Below are 14,056 nucleotides of genomic sequence, written 5' to 3' on the forward strand. Positions count from 1 at the left end.
AGTATACATTTGAATTACCAATATATGTATTTAGTACCAATAAGCCTTTTATTGATCTATTTTGTTAATCTTCACCTGAGGATATTATTTCCATTGATTTTTAGAGAGAATGGAAGTGAGGGAAAGGGGATGGGGAGAGAGAGAGAGAAACATCCACGTGAGAGACACATCTATTGGTTGCCTCTTGTTTGTGCCCCAACCAGAGCCGGGATCAAGCCTGCAACCCGGTGCATGCCCTTGACTGGGAATCAAACCTGAAACACTTTGGTACATGGGCCGACACTCTGATTACTGAGCCACACTGGCCAGGGCCCAATAAGCTTTTTAAATGACGTAAAAATATATATCAGATGCTCCTTAGCAGGTATATTAGTTTTGAATTTAATTTAGCCTCAAGTTAAATGAATATTAACTTTTGATTAAATCATTTTCTCTTCCCTCTTCTTGGAATTTAAACATTTTATTTCTACCCATTTAACCAACATTAGATCTATTGTATTCTTTATATAGTGCCCATGAAAGAAAGATACTCTTGGAGAAACAACTTCTTACTATTATCATCTGAAATGCACCCCTAATTTATATCTGGTTAATTCTTTGGGAGAAAAGTTTCTTAAATAATTATGTTTTACTAATTTATAGTATGAACTGGTCAATTTTTAAACTACGATAATTGTTATTTCTAGTTTTTAAAATAAACCAAGAATATTTGGTTTCTTTAGGGCATTGAAAACATAAAAAATGAAATTGAAGATTCAACTGAACCTTTGATAGATCCTGTGTATGGACATGGCAGGTAATTAACTACAATCTGTTATTTCTTCAAATGGATTTTAATGTAAAAACTTGAATTATAATAACGTACTGTGGAGTCAGAAAATTTACTTGTCCGTGTTGACAGCGTGAAGTCTATGAATGGGAGCAGTCTTGTGCTTTATGCACCACTTGCCTTATATATGATGCGTTAACTTCCACTTTAGGTTTTTGCCTGCAGTGCATTTATTGTAGCACATATTTTGTTTCAAAGTGGTGGGGCAGTATTGTAACACCTTCTGTTTGGTGTTCCATTTATAAAACTTGAATAGATGAAATTGATTCATTTTTGAGTTAGCGATAAATATATACTCACCTATTTATAAATGCTTTCCTGCTTGGGTGAAAAAATTTTTTTCTTTATAAAACTGCCCTCCCTCGCAAGCTTTTCTTATAGCTGTTTCTATTACAATTGATAAAACTGATTATTAACTCACTTTTAAAAATAAGTACTTTTCTTTATAACTTTCTGCCTCAAAGGTTAAAATTCACACTTGTTCAGTCAAGCACAAAATAATAACATTTATAATGCATTTTAAAAGGTGATTATAAATATTAAGTAAATTATTAGTCTAAGCATCATTTTATTCATTCAAATATGGTATCTAGATAAAGTTGTTAAATTTATATGAATAAATAGAATAATAGATACCATTTTGGTGATTCATTTAGTTATACAATTAACAAGGCTGTTGTTTGGTTGAATGAATAAATGAAAAATGTAAGTTTTTTTTAACTTTGTTTCTTAACATAATTTAATATAAAAAGTCATTACCATAGGAATCATTTTATTTGAAAATTAGTTTATTCATATTTTACTTTTTAATTTTTATTAATAGCCAAAGTTTAATTAACCTCCTGTTGACGGGACATGCTGTATCTAATGTATGGGATGGTGATAGAGAATGCTCAGGAATGAGTAAGTATGTTCTTTGTGTATTTATCTCTTTCATGATAAATATTTCACTAGAATATATTTGGTTGTTATTCATCTGTTTAATGGCTCTGTATTACTCAGAGGTTCAGGTAAGTGCTTTATAATAGAACCCTTTACAGTTTTCAAGGCACCATAACCTGAAGAACTTAGACTTTGGAAGCAAACTTGGGCTCAAATCCCAAGTTACTTAATTTCTCAAGCCTTTAGTTTTCTTTAGTGTAAACTTGGGTTTGTCAGATTATCTTTAGAAAAAGATAATATGGATCTCTTTATATAAGCCTAGAACATTTAATGCAGTGGAACACCTGCATTTTGCTTAAAATTGAGAATTACTACCAGTATTGTGCTTTGAAATATTTGCTTTGAGAATCTAGTGTTTTTTCCTGTATTACTTTTTTTTTTTTTTGTATCCAAAATGTGTTTATTGGGATGGTTCCCCACTCATCTTGATTCGAGGTGTGTTTAGTGCTGCTTCCTTCTGAAAGCCTTGCTTTTCCTCCTGTTGGCTGACAGAGAACAGTGGAACAACCAACACGCAAAACTACTGTTTGTTCATGGCTAAAGACAGTGGTGATTTTATAGCACCCTGGGCATTTTACATCCATGAAGTAGGAATTGGGGCTCTGCAGCAGACGCTTCTTCTTGTGTTTCCTCTTCTCTTCTGGAGAGGGATGAAGGAGATCCTTAGCGAGAGGCATATTGTCGTGGGGAGGTCGTCACCGCTGGAAAGGTCCTGTATTACTTTTAATGTACATACTTTCCTTTAAGATGCTGGGCACATTTAATGTCATCTGATAATTTTAAACCATTACTCCCTCTACCACTACCTCCATTTCTGGTCTCAATTATTTCTTTCCTATAGTTCCATATGTTGCCAGGACAGTGAAATAACACACCTTTGGCCAATCCATCCAGCTAAGGGGACCTGATACATAGCTCTGAATAAAATGCCATTCAATTTATTGCTGAGTCAGTCTAAATTCATGTATTTATTCCACTTACACTGAGTAACTACTGTGTACCTTCTGTTGAAGTATGTAGTATAGGACAGGAATTTCCCTTTAGTTCACACGGAAATTACTTTTTTCTATAATTAGATAAAATTAGCACCAAATGTCAGAAGCTAGTATTAATATTGAGAAAATAATAGTTACTGATTTTTGGTTCCATTTACTCAAATTTTAGAAATATGTATAGTTAATTAAAAGAAACATGAAAGGATATTAAGGAAAAAGACCTAAAAATTATATAATTTCAGAATTCAAAAGTACCTCTTGAGAATGTTATGCTAAGTAAAATAAGTCAGTCAGAAAAAGTCAAAAACAGTATGATTTCACTCATGTGAGATATAAAACTGAAAGCAATAAATGAACAAGACAAATAGATTCAGACACTGACAATAATATGGTGGTTACCAGAGAGAAGGAGGGTGGGAGGAGGGAGTAAAGGGTATAACGGGTCAACTATATGGTGACCAAAGGAGGATTGACTTTGAGTGGTGAACACACAATTCAGTATACAGATGCTGTATTATAGAATTGTTCACTTGCAACCTGTATCATTTTATTAACCAGTGTCACCCCAAAATAGTTAATACAAATTTTAAACTTATAGAATTTCAGATGAAAAAAGCACCACAGCATGATCCAACCCTTAAGAAATTTAAGAACTATCCTCCCCCCCGACATTAGATAATATATGGAAATTATTCATTTCATGATGAGGTTAGAATGAGAACCTAGTTTTACTAATTTCTTTTTTTTTTTTTTTTTTTTTTTTTTTTTTTTTTTTTTTTTTTTTTTATCCTCACCTGAGGACATTTTTCTATTTTTTGTTCAGGTAGAGTGGGAGGGGGAGAGAGGAAGAGAGAGAGAAACATCGATGTGAAAGGGACACATCGAGTGGCTGCCACCCACACGACCAACCACGGCCGGGGACAAACTGCAACCGAGGTACATGCCCTTAGCGGGAACCGAACCCGGGTCTCTCGGGACCGCAGGCCAACGCTCTAACCGCTGAGCCAAACCGGCCAGGGCACTAATTTCTGTTAAAGGTAAAAATTTTTTTTTTTTTAATCCTCACTCGAGGACATTTTTCCATTTTTTGTTCAGGTAGAGTGGGAGGGAGAGAGAGGAACAGAGAGAGAGAGAGTGAGAGAAACATCGACATGAAAGGAACACATCGAGTGGCTGCCACCCGCACAACCGACCAGGGCCGGGGACAAACTGCAACCGAGGTACGCGCCCTTAGCGGGAACCGAACCCGGGTCTCTCAGGACCGCAGGCTGACGCTCTAACCGCTGAGCCAAATCGGCCAGGGCTAAAGGTAAAAATTTAAACAGGAAAATTCACAGACAAATAACTATATGGGTTATCTTGAACAATTTTTTTTTTTTATAACTGATTCTTCTTGAATCCTCATTCTGATTAATAGCCAAAAGCATTTCATCCTGCCAATAAAAGGTATGTGTCAGTCTCTCTTGAGTAATATGCAGGCTTCTGCACAGCTCCTTCTCTTCTGTCAGTGGTTTCTGGGCAAGTTATATCGTCTGAGATGATTAGGGAAGGAATATCTAGTTCTTGCTGAACTTTGGCTGAGGTATCTTATCCCACTTGGTCTCTGTCATTGTTTTCCCTGTGTGCTGGCTCAGGAATCTTCCCACCTGGACTTTTGTGCCTTGCTATGGCTCTTGGTACTAGTTATCATGGTCCTTCTTTCTACACATTCTGTAAATGTTCTCAAGTCTCTCCTGTTACCAGAACCAGAGTATTTTTTCTGTCTCCCTAGCCATTTCTTCACCCAGCCTCCCTTAGGCTTTTTTCCTTGCCATGTACTACCTTTATAGAATATTAGTTAATTATCCAAGTTTTGGTTCTTGACATGTGTAAATTCATCCTTTTCTGTTTATTAAAATATTAGCTTTCAAAGCTGTTGTCTTGCCATGGATTTATTTTAAGAATAGTTGTTTTTTTAATCCTCATCTGAGGACATTTTTTCTTTTTTTTTGTTTTGTTTTGTTTTGTTTTGTTCAGATAGAGTGGGAGGGAGAGAGAGAAACATCGATGTGAAAGGGACACATTGAGTAACTGCCACTTGCATGACCCAACCAGGGGCAGGGACAAACTGCAACCGAGATACATGCCCTTAGCGGGAACCGAACCTGGGTCTCTTGGGACTGCGGGCCGATGCTCCAACTGCTGAGCCAAACCGGCCAGGGCTTAAGAATAGTTTAAATATCAAAACTAAGCAGTGACTTTGAAATAATTATTTTGGAAAAGAAGGTAGCTAGAGTATATTTCTTGCAGTTTCTCTCAATCTTTAGGAATGTTGACTTGAAGTTGAATTTTTCAGTCACCTAACTTAAAGTAAAAATTCATACATTTATTCAGCATTTCTTGGAGGTTTTTCTGCTTTGATAATATGAGAGGAGGTTGTAATATGTATAATACAAATAACCATGGTGCAAGGTAAAATGAAGCATGTTGAAATAAAGTATTATAGAAGTTCAGAGGAAGGAGAAAACTCTCCCTACTGTGTTTATGTTTGGATGAATGGAGAGACGTTAAGTAGGAATTAACATTTTGGTGGGCCCAGATGAAATGAGCAAAATTTCTTTGGGAAAAGTACAAATTATGTTTAGGGACAGGGAGGCAGATCAGTCTGATTGGAACAATGGTTCTTAATCTTGACTACATTATCATTTGGGAGCTTAAAAATATGTCAGTGCTCAGGCCCCAGTTGAGAATGAATGAGGAGAAAAAGAGAGAGTCTGTAGGTGGTGGTGGCGTCTGGGCATGATCATTTTATATATTTTTTGCAGTTTATTTATTTATTTTCTTTATTGATTCTTTTTGTTTGTTTGTTTTTTTAGAGAGAGAGGAAGGGAGAGAGAGATAGAAACATCGATGAGAGAGAACATCGATTAGCCGCCTCCTGCATGCCCCCCACTGGGGATTTGGCCCACGTGTGTCCTGATCAGGAATCAAACTGGTGACCTCTTAGTGCATGGGTCAATGCTCAACTACTGAGCCACACTGGCCAGGCTAGGCATGATAATTTTAAAATGACCCCTACCTAGATGATTCTAATACACAATCAGGTTTCAGAAGCAATTGATCAGGTTTGAGAAGCAATTGATAAGAGCATTGGATATGTGAAGAGACTAGCAAGACGAATATCACAAATGTAGGGTTGGGTAAGAATATGGCAGATTTAATTTTTAATTTTTTTTTTCTTTATCGATTTTAGAGAAAGAGGAAAGGAGAGGAAGAGAGAGATGGAAACATCAATGAGAGAGAACATTGATTGGCCGCCTCCTGCATGGCCCCCACTGGGTAATGGGCTCATAACCTGGGCAGGTGCCCTGACCGGGAATCGAACTGGTGACCCATTAGTGCATGGGTCAGTGCTCAACCTTTAAGGCACACCAACTGGGCTACCCAGAAGATTTTAAATACTACTGAGAAGTTTTAAACTTTGATTGGCAAGCACTAGGAATAGAGTCATTAAAGATAATTGAAAAGAGCAATAACATAAGACACAATATTAATCTGTCAGTTTGTAGAATGTATTCAATGGGATGACATATTTAAAAGCACATAGTCTAGACAGGTAAGAAGTAATGAGATAAAAATGTGCATGGCAAAGAAAGAAAAAAGAGATCAACTGGTATTTACATACATTGTGCTGAGCAGTATGTTTTGGACATGAATTGGCCCAACTTCAATATATAGTTGTAAAAACTGAAGCTGAGATGGTTGAATAACCTGTCGAACATCGAACAGCAAAGGCGTAACGCTTTTGACCAGACCCAAGGCCTGTGTTCATTCTGCCACAGCACATTTTCCTGCTGTCCCAGTACCTCTGTGTGAGAGAGAGAGTACAGGAAAGCAGACTCTAGAATTCAGCAACTAGTTATATATATGAGAGAGAGGTACAGATAACTAGTAGAATTTCAAATAAAGATTATTGAATTAATGAACATGTGAAAGAAACAACCTGGCAAGTTTGCTTGAAGGCACTTTATGTTTTGGTTGTAGAAAAAAATATCTTTGTCAAGTATTTCATTTTTTTTGAAGACCAATGACAACTCTTGATTAAGAATGCTCATTATGAGGGAAGATGGTGGGGGGCAGGACTGGAGGGAGGGTGAGTATGTGAGAGAGTGAGCTAGTGTGTGAGAGTGTGAGTGGATGTGAAGGTGGACGACCAAACTCCTGCAGTGCAGAGATGCAGAGCAGAGGGTTCCTGTGCTGTGGACTGGAGCAGCCGGCTACTGCGGTAAGCGGCTCTTCCGGGCGCTTCTCCCTGCGCCGTGGGGAAGTCCCGCCATTTTGGAGGTTCCCGGGTCTTCCCTGGGAGGAGGCAGTGGGATAGCTGGGGCCCAGCAACCTGAGCCACCAGCGCACCTGACACCATCGGACCACTGAACACTCTGTGTCAACACAGACCAGTGCACAGTAGTGGAGCTCCCAAAGTGCCATTTGTAGAAGCTGCAGACAGCCAGAAGCCCAGCACCATCCCCCATAGTAGCAGCCCGATCAGAGTCAGATATACCCCCAGCAACACAGGCTGGGGAGCAGACATCCATCCCCAGGCAACAGAAGCACAGACCAGCAGCTGAGACCCATCTCCAAAAACTATAGCAAAAACTGAGCAGGAGTTGAGCCCCACAGTGCAGCAGCACTCCCCAGCCGCCAGTGGCGGGACCTGGGACTCCACAGAGGCCTGTGCGGTCCAGCAGCTCACAAGAGCAGTGGGAAGCCGGATCCCGAGAGGGACTGGTGCAATCCAGCTGCCCGTGGGTCCTGTGGTGTGCCGGGGCACCAGAGAAGCATGTGCGACCTAGCAGCCCACAAGAGCGGTGGGAAGCTGGAGCCCGATAGGCACTGGTGCGATCCAGCTGCCCACCCGTGGGGCCTACAGGGTGCGGGGGAATCAGAGAGGCCTCTGCCACCCAGTAGCCCACAAGAGTGGTGGGAAGCCAGAGCCCGAGAGGGACTGGTGCAATCCAGCGGCCTGCCCACGGGACCTGCAGGATGCAGGGGCACCATAGAGGCCTTTGCAAACCAGTAGGGACTGTGCGATTCAGTTACCTGAGGGACCTGTGGGGTGCTGAAGCACCAGAGAGGCCTGTGTGTCCCAGCAGCCCATAAGATAGGCATAGAGCCAGGTCCCCAGATGCACTGTGCAGTCCAGTTACCTGTGGGACCTGCAGGGTGTGGGGGCACCAGAAAGGCCTGTGTGAACCAGCTGTGCACATGATAGTTGTAGAGGATGTGAAAATGGAGGTGGATTGAATGGAAGCTACACAGACGATCTCCCAGGACCAAACGGGAATACAACTAAAATAAAGACAAATCCTCAGAAAAAAAGCAACAGAAAAGCAGCAGGACAGGACCATATAACCACAGACACTGGTAGGATCTGCAGAGGCACAAGAGGGTGGCAGTCTAGGAGTCCAAGCAGTCTTAGCTGACAGCAGTGCCCTTGGTGAATAAAGATCAAGCCTGCTCCACAGCACAGAGAGCCAGGACAGCACTAAAACGGTCACAGCCACTCACCTGGGGCCTATGGTAGAGGGAGAGAGACTGGGCTGGGACTCTGTGGGGACACCCAGGATTTGGAGGACACTCAGAGTTTGTGCTGAGTTGCTGACACAAAGAATGGTGGCCAGTGTGCTCCTTCCCAGAGTTGTGGGGAAAAGAAGCAGTCCCCGGCCTTGGAGATTCAGCCTTTCCCAGGTGAGGCAAATAAATGCAAATTGAGGCTCATTAACAACCAGCATCTATCCCACCCTCTGGAAATCCTCTTAGGCAGAACACCAGGGCTACATTCCAAGGCACTGAGTAACTGAGACTACTAGCCATCAGGAAAAAACTAGAGGATAACTGAACCTTTGCTGGGCTTGTAAATCTACCCAGGAAAGTAAGACTTGACTTGACAGTGGTGTTTAACGTGGGCCCATCCAGGCTCAGCCAAACCAAGTAGAGGGAGCCACAAACAGCAGAACACCAACCCACAGGGAAAATTTGGCAGGCTCCAAAACCCACTGAGATAGCCCAAACGGTGAAACAAAGAAACAAATCCCAAATGAAAGAACAAGAGAACTCTATTGAAGATGAGATCAAAGAAATGCAATTAAGCAAATGATCAGAGATGGAGTTCAGAGTCATGATCTTGAGGAAGCTCAACAGCATGAGTAAGGATATCAGCACCATGAGTAAAGATATAAAAATACTGAAAACCAACCAAGTGGAAATACAGCATGACATAGCAGAAATTAAGAACACATTGGAAGGACTAACCAGCAGAGTAGAGAAAGCTGAGGACCGAATCAGTAAATTAGAAGACAGGGTAGAAAAAAATCAATCAATCAGAAAACCAAAAGGAAAAAACGATTAAAAAATAGGAAGACAGCTTAAGAGAACTGCGGGGCAACTGGAAACGTAAAAACATTAGCATCATAGGAATCCCCAAAGAGGAATAAAATGGGCAAGGGTTAGAGAATATATTTGAAGAAATACTGACAGAAAACTTTCCTAACTAGGTGAAGGAAGAAGGTATTCAAGTTCAAGAAGCACAAAGAGCCCAAGTAAAAACGCAAACAGGCCCACACCAAGACACATAGTAGTTAAAATGCCAAAAATTAAAGACAGAATCCTAAAGGCAGCAAGAGATAAGCAACAGGCTACCTACAAAGGAAACTCCACAAGGCTTTCAGCTGACTTCTCAACAGAAACACTACAGGCCAGAAGGGAATGGCATGAAGTAATCAAGGTCATCGAAAACAAGGATGTAAATCCAAGACTACTCTATGCAGCAAGGCTATCATTCAAAATAGAAGGTCAAATAAAGAGCTTTCCAGACAAAAAAAGGTTAAGGGAATATATTAACACCAATCAGCACTGCAAGATATGCTAAAAGGACTGCTGTAAATATTAGAAGAAATAGGAAGAAAAATAGAAACACCCTAAACAAAAATGGCAACAAATAAGCACATATCAATTATCACCTTAAATGTGAATGGTTTGAATGCTCCGATAAAAAGACTCAAAGTAGCTGACTGGATAAGAAAGTGTAACTCATATATATTAACAAGAGACCCACCTCAAAACAAAAGACTCACATAGGTTGAAAGTGAAGGTATGGGGAAAAAAGTTTCAAGCAAACGGAAAGGAAAAAACATCTGGGGTAGCAATACTCATATATGATACAGTAGATTTCAAAATAAAGACCATATCTAGAGACAAAGAAGGCCACTCCATAATATTGAAACAATCTATCCAACAGGAAGATACAACCTTGGTAAACATATATGCACCCATATAGGAGCACCAACATATATGTATTAAAAATCTTTTGGAGGACTTCAGAGGAGAAATCAACAGCAGTACAAACATAGCAGGGAGTTCAGTACCCTGCTGACATCTCTGGATAGATTTTCTAGACAAAAAATTAACAAGGAAACAGACTTTAAATGAAGCGCTAGATTAAATGGGTTTAATAGATATCTACAGAGAGTTACACCCCAAAACTGCAGAATTCACATTCTTCTCAAGTGCACATGGGTTATTCTCAAAGATAGACCATGTGTTGGGCACAAACTAAGTCTCTACAAGTTCAAGAAGATTGAAATCATATCAAGCATCTTCTCAGATCACAATGGCATGAAACTAGAAATCAATTGCAAGCAGAACATGCAAAGACATTTGAAAACATGGAGGCTAAATAGCCTATTCTTGAACAATAAATGGGTTACTGAGGAGATCAAGGAAGAAACTAAAAACTTCCTGGAAACCAATGAAAATGGACACACAACAACACAAAATTGATGGGATGCAGCAAAAGCAGTTCTGTGAGGGAAGTTCATAGCACTACAGGCCTACCTCAAGAAGCAAGAAAAAATTTTAATAGACTACCTAACCTCACAATTTAAAGAACTAGAAAGCAAACAAAAAAAAAAAAACACCCCAGAGCAAGTAGAAGTAAGGAAATAAGATCAGAGCAGAAATAAATGACATGGAGACCAAAAAAACAATTCAAGGAATCAATGAAACAAAGAGCGGGTTCTTTGAAAAGATAAACAAATTGATGGACCCTAAGCTAGACTCACCAAGAAACAAAGAGAGAGAACTCAAACACACAAAATCAGAAATGAAAGAGGAGAAATAATAACTGACACCACAGAAATACAAAGGGTTGTTAACAAATATTATGAACAATTCCACGGCAACAAATTTGACAATCTATGTAAAATCGACAAATTTCTAGAAACACATAGTCTCCGAAAACAGAACCGGAAAGAGAAAGAAAACTTGAACAGACCAATAACAACAGAAGAAATTGAAGATGTAATCAAGACTCTCCCAGCAAACAAAAGCCCAGGCCCAGATGGCTTCATGGGGGAATTTTACCGAACATTCAAAGAAGAACTAATAACCATTCTCCTGAAATTTTTTCAAAAAATTAAGGAAGAAGGAAGACTTCCAAACTCGTTTTATGAGGCCAGCATAACTCTAATTCCAAAACCAGAAAAAGACACTACAAAGTAAAAAACTATAGACCTATATCCCTGATGAACATAGATGCCAAAATCTTGAACAAAATACTAGCAAATAAGATTTAGCAATTCATCAAAAGAATTATTCACCATGTCCAAGTGGGATTTATCCCAGGGATGCAAGGTTGGTAAAATATTCACTAGTCAATTAAAAGTGATACACCACATAAACAAAATGAATCATAAAAATCATGATCATATCAATAGACGCTGAAAAGCATTAGACAAAATCAAGCACCCATTTCTGATAAAAATGCTCAGCAATTTGGGAATAGAGGGATCATATCTCAACATAATAAAGGCCATATATTAAAGACCTACAGCCAACATCATACTCAATGGGCAAAAACTGAAAGCATTTCCCGTGAGAACTGGAACAAGATAAGGATGACCACTTTTGCCACTCTTATTTAACATAGGACTGGAAGTCTTAGCCACAGCAGTCAGACAGGAAGAAAAAATAAAAAGGATCTAAATTGGAAAGGAGGAAGTGAAACTGTCATTAGTCACAGATGACAGGATACTATACGTAGAAAACCCCAAAGACTATATAAAAAATTTACCAGACTTAATACATTAATTTGGCAAAGTAGCAGAATACAAAATTAATGTCAAGAAATTGAGAGCATTCTTATACCAATGATGAAGTCACAGAAAAGGAAACCAAAAAAACAATTTCATTTACTGTCGCACCAAATAAATTAAGATACCTAGGAATAAAGTTAACCAAAGAAATAAAGGACCTATTCGCAGAAAACTACAGGTCATTGAAAAAAGAAATAGAAGAAGATATAAAAAAGTGGAAGCACATACCCTGTTCATGGATTGGAACAATTAACATCATTAAAATGTCCATACTACCCAAAACAATTTATAGATTCAATGCAATCCCCATCAAAATACCAACGACATACTTCACAGAACCAGAACAAATACTTCTGAAATTTATATGGGACCAAAAAACCTGAATAGCTACAACAATCTTGAATAAGAACAAAGTCGGAGGGATCACATTACCAGATTTCAGGTTATACTACAAAGCCACTGTAATCAAAACACCCTGGTACTGGAACAAGAACAGGCAGATAGATCAATGGATCAGAACAGAGAACCCAGAAACGGACCCAAGGCAATATGCTCAATTAATATTTGACAAAGGTGGGAAAAGAGTACAGTGGAGTAAAGACAACCTCTTTAATAAATGATGTTGGGAAAATTGGACAGCTACATGCAAAAAAATGAAACTAGACCATCAACTTACATCTTACACAAGAATAAACTCAAAATGGATAAAAGACTTAAATGTGCTTCATGATTCCATAAAAATTCCAGAAGAAAACATAGGCAACAACATTTCAGAGTTCATACACAGCAAAATTTTCACTGCTACATCACCTAAGGCACCAGAAACAAAGGAGATAATGAGCACATGGGACTATATCAAACTCAAAAGCTTCTGCTCAGCAAAAGAAACAACCAGCAAAAGGGAAAGGCAACCCACTGTATGGGAGAACATCATTGCCAATGATACATCAGATAAAGGGTTAATTTTCAAAATGTATAGAGTGATCATTCAAGTCAGCAAAAGGAAGACAGAGAACCCAATTAGAAAATGGGCAGAGGAACTAAATAAAAACCTCTCCAAACAGGACATACAAATGGCTAAGAGACATATGAAGAATACTTAACATCAGTAATCGTCAGAGATGCAGATTAAAACAACAATGAGGTATCACCTCACACCTGTCAGAATGGCCACCATCAACAAATCATCAAACAACAAGATTTGGCAAGGGTGTGGAGAAAAGGGGATTCTAGTACACAGCTGGTGGGAATGCAGACTGGTGCAGCCACTATGGAAAACAATATGGTGTTATCTTAAAAAATCAACAATTGAACTTCCATTTGACCCAGTGATCCCACTTCTAGTAATATTCCCTAAGAAGCCTGAAACACCAATCAGAAAGAATATGTGTACCCCTATCTTCATTGCAGCACTATTTACAATGGCTAAGATCTGGAAACAGCCCAAATGTCCATCAGTAGACGAATGTATAAAAAAGCTGTGGTACATATACACAATGGAGTACTATGCATCTGTAAGAAAGAAAGATCTGTTATCCTTGAGACGGCATAGTGGGACTTGGAAAATATTATCCTAAGCGAAACAAGCCAAACAGAGAAAGACAAGTATCATATGATTTCACTTATTTGTGGAATATAATGAACATAACAGTCTGAGGAATGGGGTAGTCCCAGAGATGTGGAAGATGAGTACAGACTGACAGTCCCCAGAAGAGGGAGGGGGAGGGGAGAGATAAACCACAGAACTTATATGCATGTATGCATGACGAATGGACATATACAGCAAAGCTGGGAACAGGGCACGGAGGGAGATGGAGGGTAGAATCAGTGGGGGAAAAAGGAGAAACATCTGTAACAAATTAATTAAAATAAAAAATAATGCTCATTATGCAGCAGTGGCAGACATTTATTTAACAATGCCCAGCTCTATTCTTAGTACTTATGGCTACAGTGTATGTATTTTTTCATTTGCTCACTTCATTCTAACAAGTCCTCTATGAATGTCAAAGAATAGAGGAAACTGAAGCACAGAAGTAGCTAAGTATCTCTTTTCATTTCATGCAGTTTAATGTCAATGTAAGAAACATCCAAAGCTGGAAAAATTTTCTAGTTCATTTGAGCCAAACTGATGACAATTGCCAGGAAATAAAATCTCAACG

At 39.2% G+C, this 14,056-nt stretch overlaps 1 protein-coding gene across 4 annotated transcripts in view; it reads left to right on the forward strand.

The window, feature by feature from the left end:
- MINDY3 (MINDY lysine 48 deubiquitinase 3) overlaps nucleotides 1–14,056 on the forward strand; it is a 125,864-nt gene that overhangs the window by 35,087 nt on the left and 76,721 nt on the right. For all 4 annotated transcript variants that reach the window (XM_036255940.1, XM_036255924.1, XM_036255913.1 and 1 more), the window contains 2 exons: nucleotides 723–796; nucleotides 1,653–1,732. In XM_036255940.1, the coding sequence (XP_036111833.1) occupies nucleotides 723–796; nucleotides 1,653–1,732 (154 nt within the window). The remainder of the gene's footprint in view (nucleotides 1–722; nucleotides 797–1,652; nucleotides 1,733–14,056) is intronic.

The sequence above is a fragment of the Molossus molossus genome, unplaced genomic scaffold (assembly GCF_014108415.1).
Source record: "Molossus molossus isolate mMolMol1 unplaced genomic scaffold, mMolMol1.p scaffold_m16_p_1, whole genome shotgun sequence".
Lineage (NCBI taxonomy): Eukaryota > Metazoa > Chordata > Mammalia > Chiroptera > Molossidae > Molossus > Molossus molossus.